The following is a 17,716-nucleotide window of genomic DNA, read 5'->3' as shown; positions in this document are numbered from 1 at the left end:
TAGCAATGGCCTTAAATAATCCAATTTCAAAAGAGGCAAAAGTGGTGCAGAAAATTACGCCACTGTTTGGGATGCCCACTTGTCAGAGTCCCTGTTCTAGCTTTGCCTCCACTTGTGATCCAGCTTCCTGCAAATGAGGCAGCTGAGAGCGCAGGTACTTGAGTCCACATGAAAGGGATTGAACTCCTGACTCCCATGCACATGCTCTCTGTCTGCCTTTCAAATAAGAGTTTTAAACAGGCGAAGAATTTACTTCTTCCCCCACCTCCTTACTGGAAAGTCAGATATACAGAGAAGGAGAGACAAAGAGGAAGATCTTCCATTCGTTGATTTACTCCCAAAGTGGCCACAACAGCTGGAGCTGCGCTGATCCGAAGCCAGGAGCTTTTCAGGTCTCCCACGCAGGTACAAAGTCTCAACACTCTGGGGCGTCCTCAACTGCTTTCCCAGGCCACAAGCACCTGGATGGGAAGTGGGGCTGCTGGGATTAGAACGGGCACCCATATGGGATCCTGGTGCATGCAAGGTAAGGACTTTAGCCCCTAGGCTACTATGCTGGGTCCCAAAGAATTTAAATAAATATTTATCAAATGAAGATCTGGAGTGGTCAAATGGATAAAATTAACGTAGGGGGCCGGCGTGGAGGCCTAGCGGCTAAAGTTCTCGCCTTGAATGCGCCAGTACCCCAAATGGGCGCCAGCTCTAATCTCAGCAGCCGTTTCCCATCCAGCTTCCTGCTTGTGGCCTAGGAAGGAAATTGAGAATGGCCCAAAGCCTTGGGACCCTGCACCCACGTGGGAGACCTGGGTGAAGTTCCTGGCTCCTGGCTTTGGGTCGGCGCAGTGCCGGCTATTGTGGCCACTTGGGGAGTCAATCATCGGATGGAAGCTCTTCCTGTCTCTCCTCCTCCTCTGTGTACGACTTTGCAATAAAAATACAAACAAATTAATGTGGCGGCCTAATACTCCAACTGCTCCGCTTCCAAACCAGCTCCCTGTTTATGGCCTGGGAAAGCAGTGGAGGATGGCCCAACTCCTTGGGAGACCAAGAACAAACTCCTGGCATCAGATCAGCTGAGCTCCTACCACTGTGGCCATTTGAGGAATGAAGAGCATATGAAGCTCTCTCTCTCCTTCTCTTTGTAAAATCTGCCTTTCAGATTAACCACATATATCTAATTATTAAAAAAAAAAAGACAGCATTCCTTCCGGAAGTACCTTTCCAGATTTTTTAAAAAAGATTATTTTTATTGGAAAGGCAGATATACAGAGAGGAAGATCTTCCGTCCAATGATTTGCTCCCCCAAGCCACCACAACGGCTGGTACTGTGCCGATCCGAAGCCAAGAACTTCCTCCGGGTCTCCCATGCAGGTGCAGGGTCCCAAGACCCTGGGCTGTCCTCGACTGCTTTCCCAGGCCACAAGCAGGGAAGTGTAGCTGCCAGGATTAGAACCGGCGCCCATATGGGATCTTGGCGCGTTCAAGGCGAGGACTTTAGCTGCTAGGACATCACGCCAGGGCCCCAGATTTTAAAATAGGTAAATTCAGTACATATTCACAATGGAGTATCATTCAGCCATAAAATAAGGAAGGGAAATTTGTCATGTACTAAACCAAACCAAAGACATGCTGTTTAGTCCAAGAATCAGGAAGAAAAGACACGCATGGAATGACCTTGTGTGTGCTAAGGTAATAATCATGTACTACATGGTTCCAAAAACGGTTCTCCAGGCTTTCATTCCAAAGGACTAATGCTGTACTTGGACAGTACGCAATACCTATGTGCTGTGAATACTACGAAGTACTGAGAGGTCACGTGGTACAGGTTTCATTTCAAAAATTATACAAATACTAAAAAAATTTTAAACATTTTATAAAAAATGGAAAAGCGCATGCCTTTACTTCCTATACTAATTCTGACGCACTTAAATGTCGGGTCAGGCCCTGGAATCTTAGTGCTTCGTAAAGACTCATTCGCATTCAGCAACACACTCACACCGGCGCTGGGACCGCAGCACAGGCCGAGGCTTTATTCTGAAAAAGGAAAAAAAAAAAAAAAAAAGGAAAAGGCTCAGGCGGAAGAGCTGCGGGCCAGGCCTCCCCGCGTTCCCAGCCCCCTGGACCCCACGCCCCCGGCAGCCGCGTCCTGGGGCCGGGCTCAGATCAGAATCGCCTCGGTAATCATCGGCCCGGGCCAAGCCCGGAGCCTCGTCTATCTGATCAATTCATCACTTCTGAGCGCCGGGCCCCGTGGGACCGGCCCGGGGGCCTCGGGGACCGCGGCGCGGCCGCCGCCCGGGGGGGCCTCGCTGCACAGCGCCCCGCGGAAGCAGGTCTTCGCAGGAGGGAAGCTTTTCATCTCGGGCCGGCGCGGCGGGGGTCTCGGCCCGATCAAATAAGATCAAAGTGCAGGCGGCGGGAGGGCGCAGGGGCGGGCGCACTCACCGCCTCGCACGCCCCACACACGGACACTCACACCTCGGCCACGCGCGCTGCACGGACACTCACACCTCGGCCCACGCGCGCTGCATGGACACACGGACACACGGACACACGGACACACACACCCACGCACCGCCGCCCCAGGCTCGCTCCCTGCCGCGCCGTGGCGGAAGTGCGCAACCTCTTTTAAACCCTTCATCCAGCCTCGGAGGATTCTGGGAGGAATCACCGAGCACAGGCAGGTTCTCTCCGCAGGAGTCTTTGCCGACGGAGCGCCTTACTGCCCCCACGCGGCTCGGAGGGGAGAGCCGGGGCTCAGGACAACGGCACTGCTTTTCACCGCAGTATGTGCTGCAGCCTGGCTGTCTTCATCTTTGTAGCAATTTGGCTGTATGAGTTATACATTTATATATATTAGAAAAATTATCTGTATTGGAAAAGCAGCTTTACATAGAGGAGAGGGAGAAAAATCTTCCAACTACTGGTTCGACTCTCCAAACGGCTGCCAACCCCCAGAGCAGGGTCCGCTGTCTTCCCAGGTCACAACAAGGAGCTGGGTGGGAAGTGGAGCAGTCGGGACATGAACCAGCACCCACATGGGATGATCAGCGTGCAGAGCCACCATGCCAGGCCCACATATTTATGTTGAGTCGTCCAGTTTTAACACATTTTGTTTCTACATGTGACTTGATCTCAGATTTATGCATGAATGACTTCTTCCCCATAGAGACGGCTGTCCCTGGTCCTTAAAGAAAACAACAGCAGTTTTCCCAGCAGCTCCTTCTCTAAGAGAAGGCAAACATTTTATCAGAGGGAAAGCCAAGAGATGGAGCAGTTGGATCCAAGGACCAGTCAGTCAGGATATCGGTGAAATGGGTAAAAGCAGGATGGCAGACTAGTCCTATCTAGCTGCCCAAAACTTTATGTTGTTGCAGGTTCACGTTGCTGAACCTTCATATGTGACCAGAAAACAGACTTCCCTAGCACAGTGGAAAACAAAGCTAGTCATGGCAAGCAGAAGCCCCTCTCAGATTAGAGTATAATTCTAACATCTAGGCTACTTTAAAAAAAAAAAAAGATTTATTCATTTTGAAGGCAGATATACAGAAAGACAGAGAGGAAGATCTTTCATCCGTTGATTCACTCTCCAAGTGGACACAACGGCTGGAACTGTGCCGCTCCAAAGCCATGAGCCAAGAACCTCTGCCAGGTCTCCCATGCAGGCTAAGGGTGCCAAGGCTTTGGCTGTCCTCATCTGCTTTCCCAGCCCACAGGCAGGAAGCTGGATGGGAGGAACAAGCCGGGATACAAGCCGGCACCCATATGGGATCCTGGCTAGTGCAAGGCGAGGACTTTAGCCACCAGGCTACTGTGCCAGGTCCCCATCTTGGCTACATTTCGCCTTTAAAACAAGAAGCAGGGTGTACAGAGGGGATAGATCAAAAGAATTTTGGAGATTAGTAGCAAAGGTTTAAAAGTTTGTCCTTGTGTCACTTCCCCGGCGCACCTGGAATAAACAAAGGGCAGGTGGGGCAGGATTGGATACCCATTCTACATTCCAGGCTGTCATTCTATCAAGGATTTTTCTAGGTGCCTGGCTAGTTAACCTGATAACTTCATACAACTGAAAAAGCTTGTAGCTGGTAAAGGCATTTTTTAAAAAAAATTTAGAACCGCTTACTTTTTTTAGGATTTATTTATTTTTATTACAAAGTCAGATATACAAAGAGGAGAAGAGACAGAGAAGATCTTCCGTCCGATGTTTCACTCCCTAAGTGAGCCGCAATGGGCCAGTGCTGCGCCGATCCGAAGCCGGGAACTAGGAACTTCCTCCAGGTCTCCCACGCAGGTGCAGGGTCCCAAAGCCTTGGGCCATCCTCAACTGCTTTGCCAGGCCAGGAAGAAGCCAGGAAGCTCTTCCGAGTCTCCCACACAAGTGCAAGGACCCAAACGCCCAGGCCATCCTCTGTTGCTTTCCCCAGGCTATTAGCACAGACCTTGACCTAAAGTGAAGCCTCCAGAACGGAACCCAGTGCCCACTGGGGATGCCAGTGCCACAAACAGGTAAAACCAGTGACCCACGACACCTGTCCCCAGCCACTGTAGATTCTGAAGTGTGTCATATCCCCGGGAAAGAGGGTCACTAACATGAACCAAAACCATATGCTATGGGCAGAAACCGAGGCAGCACCAAAGTTTAATAAACTCAACATGTGACAAATAAAAGTAGACAAAGATTGTAGGGAAAGAAATTTTATTTTTCAGGATCTGCGCAGACAATGGTCAATAAAAAACTGTTTCGACTATAAAAAGGGAACTGACGTCACCCACCCTGATACACAGGGTATATGGCGGTGCCAGTCTGAATGTGAGGCAATATTGCTGTCCCCACATTTTCATTCCTAAAATACACCCCCAGAGGAACAACCTCCTGTAATTCTTTGTCAGAAATATTTAAAACACATTAACCAAAATACTGAGTGAAATAAGAGTTTCTCCTTATCTGCTTACGGAAAGAAATAAGCCATGTACGGTTTTCTTGCTGTATATTACCTTCACCTTGTGTACTTCTTGGTACATTCTTCTATGAAAACATCTTAATAAATTTAAGACTTCAAGAGTCTAGGTCAAGATGACCCTTGCAGGAGGCTGCAGAAATCGCTTTGAATTAGAACTGTAGAATGGAACCAGCTAAAAAGCAGCAGCAACTCTATGCAGAGCTGAGACATTAGCCCTGTTTGGAAAAAAAATCACGAAAGCTACAAAAATAACAAGTGCAAAATTTGCTGGGCCTGTTTCCAGGGAGTGACATTCCTTTCCACCAACAGGATACAAAGCCACACCCCCAAGGTGTAACTCTTCCCCTGCACCTCTTTCTCTCATGCAAAAAATCCGCGAAACTGGGAATGGAAAAACATGAATCACTGAAATTTACCCTGTGCACCAATGCCTGAAGAGATAACAGCCACAGCTCTGAGATGATTAGACGTGTAGTGTTGAACTTGCTAGCTTCCTATTCATCTAAAAACCCTCAGAGCACCTAACTGCTTTCTTGTAGAAGCTGAACTTCCCAGCAGCAATTATTCCTTCAGAGCAAGCAGACAGGAGACAGCTGATGGCCACACGGGAGTCAACCACAGTTATCTCATCCACATTCAAGCTTTCATACAATGGACAACTCAAATGGAAGACCTAAGTCTATGCTCGCTTACTACAATCATTTAGCTGCAGATGTGGTCTCTTCCTTCCACAAACGCAGCAGCTGATCCTTTTGCAGCCAGAAGGAAGAGAGAGACCGTGAGTCACCTACGTGAGCTGCTCGGGAGCTGCCCTGGTCAGAGGAAGCGCCCTCGCGTGGTGGCACAGCTGTCCTATCCGCCGGCAGACACACCCCTTTTATTAATGGATTCCATGCCAACAAGGATCGGCAACTTCCTTGACTCTCTCATGTTCTTATATAAACGAATTTTCACAGACAACTAGGGCCACTGCACGATATGAAGAGAATCAATAGCTAGTCAAGGAAAACAATTGTAAAAAATTGCCCTCAAAACCCAGACATAAACAAAAATTAAGCTTGTTTCTTGTACACATGGCAAAATTACCATCTGACATAAACAAATTATCGTATTATATGAATTCACTAGTATAATTCATATACCAGATTTATTCTAGCCTCACTACAAATATATTAGACAATTATTTCTTGAATAGTCTCTTTTCCCTCTCGTGGTGGCATTTAAAAAAAGTAATGGCATTTAGCCCTACGTAATTCAGAAAATATAAAAGCATTTAGGAAATAGCAACATGGACTCCTTTTCAGACATCATTTGACTGAGTAAAGTCTCTTAGCAAGAGTGGTGAATGGAAAACGTCTTCTCCTCTAAGCGTCTGCCTTCTGCTCTCCTCACAGACAGGTACGTCCTGAATCTTACATATGCCTAGATTCGCCTGGCAAAACTCCCGGGCCACCACACACGGCACGGCCACCTCATCTGCTCTCCTTCTGTGATGACAGCTATGCCTCTCTCTGTTCCCAGCTGGGTACAAGAAAAATAAATTTGCAAGCCACACAACTTCTTGGCATTTCATAACTCCTATTTATATCCAGCACCCCCTTCCCAATTTGTCAAATCCAAATCTAACAGTGAAAAACAAAAAGTTCCATCTTGAAAATGATGCCTCCTTGTTTCTGAGCGGTCTGAAAACAGCCCATGTTCTTCCCTACAAGCCTCACCAGAGAAGATCCTGACAAGTGGCTGAAGCATAAAATGGGTAACAGGTTTTTAAGCAGGAGGGATGTAATATGACGACTGAGGGGTGTAATTTTTTCGGCCATTATTTGCTTGCTACTGAGAACTGATTTATACACAGATCAAAGGAAGCTGGCTCTCTGGAGTCCTCGGGAGCATAAACAGTGTTCATAACTATGATGAGTGTTCCCAGCGAACGGCAGAGGCACCCGCTGTGGCGGCATCCTGGGGACTTAGATGATCTGGACTGAACTCTGTTACGCCGGGTGCAGGCCTCTGACAGGTTCTTCACCCTCGTCCCCTTGGTTGGCAGCTGGTGAGGTGGATTCTTTGGAATTCATTTTATAAACAAGACGTAAAAGGCCATTACGACACAGGCGATTGCCACAGCAGCATGCAGCCGGGTTCCAATCACAGCAGCTGGCAGGCAAAAACAGAGAGGGAGAGAGATCACACAGAGCACACACAGAGCCCTCACCACCAAGCTGGCACTGCCAAATCTCTGGCTGCAAAGCAGCAGACCTCTCAAGCCACTCAAGGACTTCAGAACGATGTTCCCTGTTCCAGGTTCTGAGTAAATATTCTCTTCGTATTTTACTCTATTCTGAAAGAAGATTTTGACAAGTAGAACTCCAGATGAAGAGGCCCAAAACGAAAAGCAAAAGAGTATCTAAGCTAATTAACTCAAAACTTAAAACTCTGATGTATTCTTTCCAGAATAGCAGAAATATTTTAAGTGGAAAAATATTCCTCCCACCCAAAGTAGCAATTCCAGCCCAGCCTAAAATTATTTCATTTGTTTCATTTTACTCCATGGAGAATATAAAGTTACCTGCATACTAAGATGAATAAACAATTCTGCGAAAGAGCCTAGACTCCGTCCCAGCCCAGCCTCCCCTCACAGTACCCTGCTGCACAGCAGGTGCAGTCTCCTCTTGAGGGGCACGGCCTTACCTTTGTAAAACACACCCCAGACTCCCTTCTTCTCAGACAGGAGCCAGGTTTTGAGACGAGGTACTTTCTTGAAGTAGGCACAGGTACAAACAAAGAGCAAGCCGAACACCAAAATCCCGTCCAGGGAGTACACTGTTACACAAAGAAGAAAAGCAAAGCTCTGGTGCCCATCTGGTTTGGCCCAGGAGAGCGGCCTGTGAGCTCTAAGGCCAACAGAGTGTGACATGTGATACTGAGCTGATAACTGTAAGTGCTATCAGCCACACCTGACAAAGAGGAGCCATGGTTCTTGGACCCACCAGCCACTGTCCCCTACCTTCTCCTTCCAAGATCTGGAAATGCTGGGCAGCGGACATCAGCCCACACACGTCACCCTCTCAGGAATCACCTGCGATGGTGACAGACTGAGAGAAGCCTAGGAACACTGGAGGGCCAGCGTTGCTGCACGTGACACCAGCATTCTCTAGGGGCTCCGTTTTGAGTCCTGGCTGCTTCACTTCCCATCCAGCTCCCTGCTAACGTGCCTGGGAAAGCAGGTAGCTCATATGCTTAGGCCCCCATAACCTCATAGGAGACCTTGGAAGAAGCTCCTGGCTCCTGGCTTTGGATCAGCTCAGCTCCAGCTGTTGTGGCCACTTGGGGGGGTAGCGGGTGAACCAGCAGAGGGAAGGTCTTTGTCTCTCCTTCTCTCTATAAATCTGCCTTTCCAATAAAAATGAATACATCTTTATAAAAACAAAACTGCCCTATTAGATCCAGTAAAGTGATACTGTCATATGCACCTCTCTTGCTCGGGCAAATTTTTCCAACTATGCCAAGATTCACAAGGAGGGACCATGCCGGGCCTCTGTGCAGGCCTGTCCATGGTCAAGGTGGTCCTCAGAATTGGCTGTGCCCTCCAAGCATGCCCCTGAGAGGGCTCTCCTTCCTGCTTTCCTGGACGGCTCACTTCAAACACTGTATGGGCCGTGCTGCCAGTCTTCCCCTGAAATTCAGAAACAGTGTCTGCAGAGTAGCTCCCAGGAGCCTAGGGAGTGCAGCAAGGGAAGCCAGAGGGCAACTGTACCTCATTGTGAAAACGGACCCCTTTCAAACCAGCCTGCCAGGGGCTCCTGGTCAGGTGTTCCCATCCACCAAGAGAGTTGCAGGCAGTCTGTAACAAGTAACAGTGTCACTTGACAAGGAACAGCAGGGCAGGCTGTGTCTGATACCTTGAGGACACAGAATGCTGATACAGGAGAATGAGCTCAAACTCGGCGGGTAAAAGTCTGAGGCCAAGGGCCAGCCCGGCCGGTGAGGCCGAGGGCCCATAGCCAGCCAACGATCCAAGGCCGCAGGGCTGCGTGCTCTAGGCCAGCTGTGTCAGTCCTGCACCGACTTGGGTACGTGGGCCACCCTGTTGCTTTCTGATCACCAATGCAGGACAGAGCTATCTGGGCCGCATCCACTCCTACCATCTGACTCCCCCAGCACTTCAAGAAAAAGCTGAGGCCGCTCAGGGAACGTGGCTTCCCTCCGGCCCCTCCGCTTTCATCATCTTCATCTCATTAGTTTCTCAACTGCACGTCGCCTCCCTTGCCAACTCTGTGCCTGCTGCTGCTGCTGCTGAGGACATTATACGGGGCAATTAAAAAAATGGAGAACTTCTTTTAGGAGGTACACACACACACACCCCGCGAACGTCTAGGGCTTGAGAGTGTCTGATTTCTTGGTCCTCTCACCGATCTATCTCAAAGCAAGGGCCGGAGCAGAATCCGGGGGCACATCACACTTTTAGGAAAACTGTCCCCCCCAGCCGCCCGCAGGGTCAGGAGGAACTTCTAGGGAAAAAGCAAAGGCTAAAGGAGGGAGACTCGGAGGTGAGGACAGGCAGGAGAGGCAATGGGGGCGTCCCAGACGGGCTCGGGAAGGAGGACTCCGAGCAGGGCGCGAGGGGACACCAGAGTCAGGGGCGCCCCAAAGCGGCGGGGGGCGGGGAGAACGGCCACGTCAGACCCGGCCCCGCCCGCCTCGGTGTGCCCTCGTCCCTCCCTCCTAGCGCCCCTCAGGTCGCCAGCGCTCACCGTTCGTCATGGCGACTGGGCCGGGGCCCGGGGACAGGACCCGATTCCGCGGGGCTGGCAGCGAACGCGGGCGAACCCGGCTCCCGCTTGACACTTCCCGATCCGGGCCGCGGCCACCAGCAGGAGCGCGACTACGCAGGCGCAAGGGCCGGGAGGCGAGCGCCGAATGCCATCGGGGCGGCTAGCCGATTGCCGAGCGCGGGCGGCTGACGGAGACGGCTTCCTGCGTGGCCATGGTAACCAGTCTGCCCGCGTGGCTGAAGGTGTGCGGTGAGGTGTCCAGCGAGGGCAGCCAGGACTCCTGCCACCGTGGTGAGTGCCGAGCACTCCGTTCCCGGTCACAGTTTTCAGGCACGATCGAAAGCTGACCAAGAAAGTAAAGCAAAATTGTCCTGTTTCCCACCGGGTTTGTAAGAAATCTGGATATAGAATCAGGTCCAACTCCAGAAAGAGACATTGGAGAAGCCAGCTGGGCCTCCAAGGCACGGCTCACCTCCGAATGCCGGCTGCCTCCTACCGCGTGAAGCTGGAGAATGGCACCGCCGTCCTGAGAACTGCACGGGTTTTATTGGGAATTGTATTTTGCTCTTTGTTGCTATGCTCTGCCCCAGTTGTATGCCTCAGTAGTAAATCTATGAACGTCTGTTTGGGGGAGAAGAGAAAAAACAGCCTCCAAAATCCTCTGCGACTGGTCTTGCCGCGAGGCTGCTGTTCCTTATTTCGTAGCAGAAATCTAGATAGAGATAGGCGTGTGGCGTGGTAGGCTAAATTTCTGTCTGTGGTGCCAGCAACCCGTATAGAGAAGCTGGTTTGTGTCCCGGCTACTCCAGGTCAGATCCAGCTACCTGCTTATGGCCTCTGAAAGCAACGGATGGCTCAGGTCCTTGAAAGGTTGTATCCACATAGGAAACCAGGAAAAAGCTCCTGGCTGGGTTAAGAAAATCAGTTAGGGCCCAGTGTGGTAGCCTAGTGGCTTAAGTCATCACCTTGCACGCGCCGGGATCCCATATATTCGTGTCCCGGTAGCTCCACTTGCCATCCAACTCCCTGCTATTGGCCTGGGAAAGCGATAGAGGACAGTCCAAAGCCTTGGGACCCTGCCCCCATGGTAGACCCGGAAGAAGTCCTGGCTCCTGGCTCCTGGCTCCTGGCTTCGTATTGGCTCAGCTCTGGCCATTGCGGCTACTTGGGGAATGAACCAGTGAACGGAAGATCCTTCTGTCTCTCCTTCTCTGCATTTCCAACAAAAGTAAATTTTTTAAAAAGTTTTTAAAAAATCAGAGACAAGTCAGCGAGGAGAGGATAGCATGGTTCCACAATATTCCAGAAGTAATTTCTGCTGTTTCTGGGAGTGATTAACCAGCAAGTCTGACAACAGGAACTTGGCTTGCAGTACTTCCCAGCAGGGGGGTTGGTATGCCTATAGGTGTTCACATGTCATCTGAGTGGTTCTTTGTACGTGCCTTACGTTTTGCTCCATACGTTTTCCATTTGTTTGTTTATGCATTTAGGTTTGTTTTCCCAAAGTGCCTGTCCTGTATGGGACTTCTTTGACTTGCCTGTCCACACCAGCTTCTGACAGAAGGCTTTGGTAGATTTCCTTGTTTTGGATATCAAAGCAGGTCTCCACCAGCACGCAGCACTACAGCAGAGAGAGATCCCTTTGGGTCTTCAATAACCATTGCAGACCTATAACTTTGCAGTTGCGATCTCAGTGAACCCAGTGTGACACTTCTTCCAGGACTTCAGCCAAGTGCAATAGAAGATTTCAATTTAGAACTAGTGTTGTGGTAAGGGAAGTTAAGCTACTGCCTGCAACACCAGCATCTCATATGAGAGCTGCTTGGAATCCCAGAAACTCCACTTGCCATCCAGCTCCCTGCTAAAGCTCTTGGAAAAGCAGCAGATGACCCACGTACTCAGGCCCCTGTCTTCCATATGAGAGATTTAGATGGAAATTCAAGCTCCAGGCTTCAGCCTGGTCCAGCTACTATGGCCATTTGGGAAGTATCTGATGATAGAAGACCGTTCTCTCTGTGTCCCTCTGCCTTCCAAATAAATACATCTTTTAGAAAAATATTTCAGTTTGCAAAGTGGAATGTATAATACTTTAGCTCCTCCATCTGTTCCCTTCATGAAACTGACCATGTCTTTTGTCATATTATCAAAGTATCATGAGCAGCGCTGTTTGCCAATTTCTGGCTAAAGTGGCTGGGGAGTCCAGAATGCACTACATACGAGAAATAACATACTCTACTCAAAAAGGCAATTATCTAAATTGTTTTCCAACAATGTACTTGAAATAGGTGACTAGTTTTTGTTATCAGATTCCTTATTTCCTTTCCAAAGCTTAGGTTAAGCCTATCTAGATTTTTTAAAAAGATTTATTATTTTTCATTTTTATTTGAAAGGTAGAGTTGGAAAGAGGAGAGAGATCTTCCACCTTCTGGTTCACTCCCCAAATGGCTGAAACAAGCAGAGCTAAGCTGATCCAAAATGGAAAACTATACTGGCAACAGTAGCAGCAGCAGCAGTAGCACTTGAGTTTCCAGTTGCTGCCCCCAGGCTAAATGAGGGTCCAGAACCGTTCTTCTAGGTCTTTAGCAAATCCATGTTCAGTAATCCAGACTGAGTTGCGTAGCTCATCTCCATCTTACAAAACTACTTCTGGAATGTTGTAAATCAGAACACAAAGTCTTCAATCTTTCAAGGAAGATGAAGTTTATTAGGGCTCCGATGCAGTAGCTTAGTGGCTAACATCCTCGCCTTGACTGTGCCAGGATCCCATATGGACACCAGTTCGTGTCCTGGCTAATCCACTTCCCTTCCAGCTCCCTGCTTGTGGCCTGGGAAAGCAGTCTAGGAAGGGGCAAAGCCTTGGGATCCTGCCTCCAAGCGGAGACCCAGAGGAGGCTCCTGGGTTTGAATTGCTCAGCTTCGGCCGTTGCGACCACTTGGGGAGTAAACTAGTGATGGAAGATCTTTCTCTTTGTCTCTCCTTCTCTCTGTATATCTGCCTTTCCAATTAAAAATAATAATAACTATAAAATCTTTTTTAAATTACATAAAATACTCTTCTCAGGCTAAAAATGGGGGGGGGTATGAGTGAGATGCTGTAGCTAGTGAGCAAATTCTGTTTTCAGTTTCAAAGTTGCCTTCACATTGTTAGCTCTCTGCCTCCAATTACAGTGCTCTCCCCTGGTTTCCATGTTGGGATGACTTTGTTCCAAGTATTAATGCTTCTGTCACCCTGGAAAGCACCATACCCTCACTGCCACCCACCCCCTGCAGTTATGTTTCACAGCAGTCCAAAGCCTGGGTCACTGGCTCTCACAGCAAGGAACAAATACAGCCCCACTGGGCGGGGCATTCTCAATGCTGACAGCCATTGCTCAGTTTAATGCAGCCTACACTGGCCGACAGGGGTGTTGTTGCCAACTGCCTGCCAGTCAGGAACACTGGCCTGTTTGTTGGGACTGCTTGCGGTCTTTGTGGTAAACACTAATCGGGTTTGGAGAAGCATGACTGTGGCATAATGGTTTAGCCAAAGAGTGAGTTCAGTCCCAAAGGCACAGCTTACAACAATACCTTCGTTTGAATTACAACAGGGATGTCAACCAGGCACTAATTTATGCAGCAAATATTTGTCCCAGGGACTTCTTAGTCTGAGGAATGTGCTAGGCTATGGGAAAGCATGTGGGAAGCAGACTCTCTTCCTAATACAGGTCAGCTTTCGGAGAACAAGAAGAGTGGTGCATATAATTACCAGAAAACATGGGAGAAAGTGAGAAATGCTGGAGGCAAATGAAAACTCCAGGCCCTGGGGCTGAATAAAGGAGAGCCGGCTTTCAGGCTGCCTGGGAGCTGGGGCAGGCTTTGTGTGCAGCAGGCGTGTCACTGGGCTGCAGGGGCACACAGCCTTTCAATAGGCGGAAAGAGAAGCAACTCAGTGGGGTTGGAAGGAGCCATCCAAGGCCTGGAGCCAGCAAGCTGTGAGTTTCTGAAACTCTATAGTCTGGATGGGCAGATTTAAGGCCTTTCATACTCCAGCTTCATCTTAAATTGCTTTGCACCCAACAGGCGTGCGCTTCAGCAATCCACCTGGAACAGCTTGTTGAAACACACTGTGACATTCTCCAACCTGGGTTTTATTTCTGCGCACCACAGAGCAAGATTTTTTTCCAGTAAATATATGGGATCTCAAAGAGCTAAATTGTTCACACTTCACAATTCACAACGTACGATTCTAAATGGACTTTCCAAAGTTCTTAACTTTATGCCCTTTAATTCTCATTCCCCCTACACTGCAACCTTTCTAATGCGTGAATGCATGTGATGACTGCTTTCTCCCCAACTGCCCCCCAAAAAGGCAGAGTAACAGAGAGATCCATTCACTGCTTCACTCCTCAAATGATTGCAACAGCCACAGCTGGGTCAGGCGAAGTCAGGTGCCAGGAACTACAAGTGAGTTTCCCACATGAGTGGGAGTCCATGTCTGAGGGGTACCAGGAGCATTAATGGGGAGCTGAATCTTAAGTGGAGTAGTTGGGGTACGAGATACAGGCATCTTGAAGTAGCAGTTTAACCTGCTGTGCCATAATGCCTGCCCCATTCTATGCTTTTTATGTTCTTTTACAATATGTCTTCTGTGTATGTTTACATTAACTAATTACTTTAATTTGAGAGGCATTCGAGAGAAGACAACTCCCACCTGCTTATTCATTCCACATATGCCTGCAATGTGAGATAAGGAGCTGGGAACTCAATTCAGGTCTAGCAAGCAGGTGGCTAGGATCCAGCTGCTTGAGTCACCGCCTGCTGTATCCCAGGTGCACATTATCAGAAAGTTATACTAGGGAGTACAGCTGGGATTCAGATCGAGACTGTCAGGCAAATGCCTGCCTGTTTGGGTGTATTTTTTTTTTCTACAGATTTATTTCTTTTTCTTGGAAAGGCAAATCAGATTTACAGAGAGGAGAGACAGAGAAAGATCTTCCATCCACTCACTCACTCCCCAAGTGGCCCCAATGGCCAGAGCTGAGCCAATCCAAAGCCACGAGCAAAAGAGCTGCTTCTGGGTCTCCCACATGCTTGCAGGGTCCCAAGACTTTGGGCCATCCTCAACTGCTTTTCCAGGGCATAAGCAGGGAGCTGGAAGGGAAGTGGAGCAACTAGGATGCAAACTGGCATCCATGTGGTATCTTGGTGCTTGCAAGGTGGAGATTTAGCCATTAAGCCATCCTGCAAAACCTTGGGTGTATTTTTAATTCACATAAATGATATTGTGTTACAGATTTCACTGTTTTTAAGCTCTGCCTCAGTTGCTGGTTTACTGCTTCTGGGTATTGGGTGGTACTCCTTGGTGTACCTTCAGCATATTGAACTTTGTTCCCCAGATAATGCTGGATGCTCTGAATGTTATCACTGACCACTGTGGTAAGGCCAGTGTTTTGTTACTGCTATGAAAACATAGCAGTTTTCAACTCTAGCTCTTGAACAAGAGTGTCTCCCTCTTTATCATGAACTGAAATTCATAGATACCATACCATACTGTGGTGGGCAGCAGCCTAGCCCCTCAACTAAGCACATTGCACATGCTGTCTCGAAGTAGGCCAAATTGGCATACTGCTTATTTCAAGATGAAATCCCTTGAGAAACTGTAACTCCGGAAGGAATCATTTTGGCTGTATTCCCTGCATGCAGCAAGTCATAGATTCTATAGGATGGGTGAAGGGATGCTCCTTCCACACCAAGGTAAAAATAGTGGATATCACCAGAGACTGGCAGGTGAGGCTGCAATGAGCCTGAATGAACCAACGCTGAGGTACTCCTCAGCCACCATTGGCTTCATCTGCCTTTCCCCAGATGGCTCAGTAACTTGCCTAGAATTCACTCCCCCAGGCCAGAGATCCAGTCCTGCTGCCAGAACTTCCCAGGTGGATTGTTCTTTGAAAAATATAAGCGCATCATGCTTTGATCATCTTGCCAGACTTCATTCTTGTGTGAGGATTGCCATGTATATGTAAATGTAATCAGATTTTTATATTTTTCTCTAGTTAAATTTGGTATTAAGTTAGTTCTGAGATTTGGCCAAAGAGCCCACATAAGAACTAGAGTGGAGGGAGGCAAGCCACTTAAGTCATTCATGTCCCCTCTTCCGGTTCCTGGGTTTGACATCCAGCTTTGACTTCTGCCACCAGCTTCCTGCAGATTCTGGGAGGCAGTGATAATGGGACGAGGAGGCAGTTCTTGCCACGTTTGTGGGAGACCTGGGTTGAATCAGCAAATGGGAGTTCCTTTTCCATCTGCCTCTCAAAAAACCAAACAAAACAAGGCAAGGGAGGGGCTCGCCTTTTCTCTTCCCAACCTTCAATAACCTCTCTGACTCATGTTAGTTTGTCTTTTAAAATTTTTTTATTAATTATATTTATTTTTGATGATAGTTGATTAGGGTGATAAGGGTCAAGGGCTACAGGAAGGTGGGTGAGATCACCATTTCCACATTCTTTTTTTTTCTTCCTGTATCTGAAGGAAGGTAGGAGAGAAGCAGAGAAGCCACACCCAGCCTCCCAAACACCTCCGTGCCTTGGGATGGAGGACAGCCACCCAACACCACCACCGGGTTCCCAATGTGGAGCATGCTCTGAGGATCCTTCTCAAGAGGTTTCGATAGTTCAACAGTTCTGAATTACTGATCTCGCCACTCCAAGCACGACGAAGTCACTCCAGAATCCACTGGTTGACATAGTCCACCCCAGAATCTCCATTTGCCCAGATATTCACTGCCAACTCTTGGCTGGGGTAGTTGATCCATTTGTTTTGTCTTCTGTCATCTTCCAGGTGTCCTCTGCAGGCTCCAATGTACTGCCATGTCCTCCATGTGCACCTGGATCTGCTGTCCACTGTTCCATCTGAGCCACTGAAGAGGCCCAGCTCTAACACATGCACTCCATGGTCAGACCATGAAACCTGTAATTCTCTTAATGGTTGGGGTTCTGAGTCCAGCAATTTTCAGTTGGCGGTGGATCCCCAAAGAAACTTTATCTGAGGTGATCCCAGTCCTGATTCTTCTGAGTGTTTGCCAGTACAAAACTCGGCACAGTCCATCACCCAAATCAGTTTGTACATATGCTGGTGGTTGCAATTGCTGGGTCAGTTCTGCCTCCCAGCCCTGTCTTCTACACAAACCAATGGTGTTTCAGCCCATCCCAGTCCTGCCTACCACATACTCAGCCTTCATGCAAACCAGTGGATGCTGTAGCCCAGTCTAAGCAACCTGTAATAACCCCCACCAAGCCCACCCCCTGCACTGGTTCCCATGCCAGCCAGTATGTATAGCAAACTTATCAAGTCTATCCCACATCTCATTCAGCTCTCATACATGTCAATGGGCACTGAAGCCTAGTTCAGCCCAACCAGCCCCACTATCCAGTCCACACACATGCCAGTGGGTGCCGTTCTGTCTAGTCATGCCTGCCCCAATCCTGGTTTTCATGCTTACCAGTAGGAGTGGCAACCCAAGAGGGAGGTGCCCACTGTTTCCCTAATGGCCCACTTCCACTCCTGGATCATGCACTCTCCAGGTGGTTCTGCAGTTTAACCTGACAGAATTAGCCCCGAGTGCCAGCACCTGCCAGCTGATGCTGCAGCAAAGCCCAACCAACCCACACCCACTCTGGCTTATGCATGTACCCGTAGGGACAGTCAACCCAGCCTGGCTTTTCCCTGATGCAACTCACATGTGATCAACAGGTGTTGTAGCCCTGCCCAGTCTGGTCTGCCCCATCCCAACTCACACTCTCCAATGGGAGTGGTCGAACAGGGAAGCCCTCCACATCCCCCCTACCAGTTTTACCCATTTCCCCCGGGTTTTCTGTGTGCTGGTTGGGTGCCGTGGCCCAGTCTTGCATGGCCAGCCTCACCTCAGCTTTTGCCAGTGGGTGCTTTAGCCGGGCCGAGCCTGGCCACCCTCTATTCCAGCTCATGCTGGTGGGGGCTACAACC

At 49.0% G+C, this 17,716-nt stretch overlaps 1 protein-coding gene, 1 long non-coding RNA gene and 1 other non-coding gene across 4 annotated transcripts; 1 reads left to right on the top strand and 2 right to left on the bottom strand.

Annotated features, from left to right (window-relative positions):
- Positions 1-2,158: 2,158 nt before the first annotated feature.
- On the bottom strand, positions 2,159-2,577 carry LOC118758773 (small Cajal body-specific RNA 2). Its single transcript, XR_004995853.2, has one exon. It is a non-coding gene; the product is annotated as a small Cajal body-specific RNA 2 (non-coding RNA).
- A 2,102-nt stretch (positions 2,578-4,679) lies between these two features.
- TMEM167B (transmembrane protein 167B) lies at positions 4,680-9,871 on the bottom strand. Of its 2 annotated transcripts, none has more exons than XM_058659932.1 (3): positions 9,713-9,871; positions 7,642-7,781; positions 4,680-7,180 (listed from the first exon to the last, which is right to left on the bottom strand). In XM_058659932.1, exons 1-3 carry the CDS (start codon positions 9,720-9,722, stop codon positions 6,953-6,955), a joined length of 378 nt encoding a protein of 125 aa, XP_058515915.1. In that variant the 5' UTR covers positions 9,723-9,871; the 3' UTR covers positions 4,680-6,952. The 2 variants fall into 2 exon arrangements, with proteins under 2 accessions (XP_058515915.1, XP_004582040.1); XM_004581983.2 differs by having other exon boundaries at positions 4,680-7,115; positions 7,650-7,781.
- A 125-nt stretch (positions 9,872-9,996) lies between these two features.
- On the top strand, positions 9,997-16,548 carry LOC131479592 (uncharacterized). Its single transcript, XR_009244996.1, has 3 exons — positions 9,997-10,024; positions 11,224-11,511; positions 16,248-16,548. It is a non-coding gene; the product is annotated as an uncharacterized LOC131479592 (long non-coding RNA).
- Positions 16,549-17,716: the final 1,168 nt, after the last annotated feature.

This window comes from Ochotona princeps, chromosome 2 (genome assembly GCF_030435755.1).
Source record: "Ochotona princeps isolate mOchPri1 chromosome 2, mOchPri1.hap1, whole genome shotgun sequence".
In the NCBI taxonomy this organism is placed as follows: domain Eukaryota; kingdom Metazoa; phylum Chordata; class Mammalia; order Lagomorpha; family Ochotonidae; genus Ochotona; species Ochotona princeps.
This window is presented reverse-complemented; position numbering and strand designations above follow the sequence as displayed.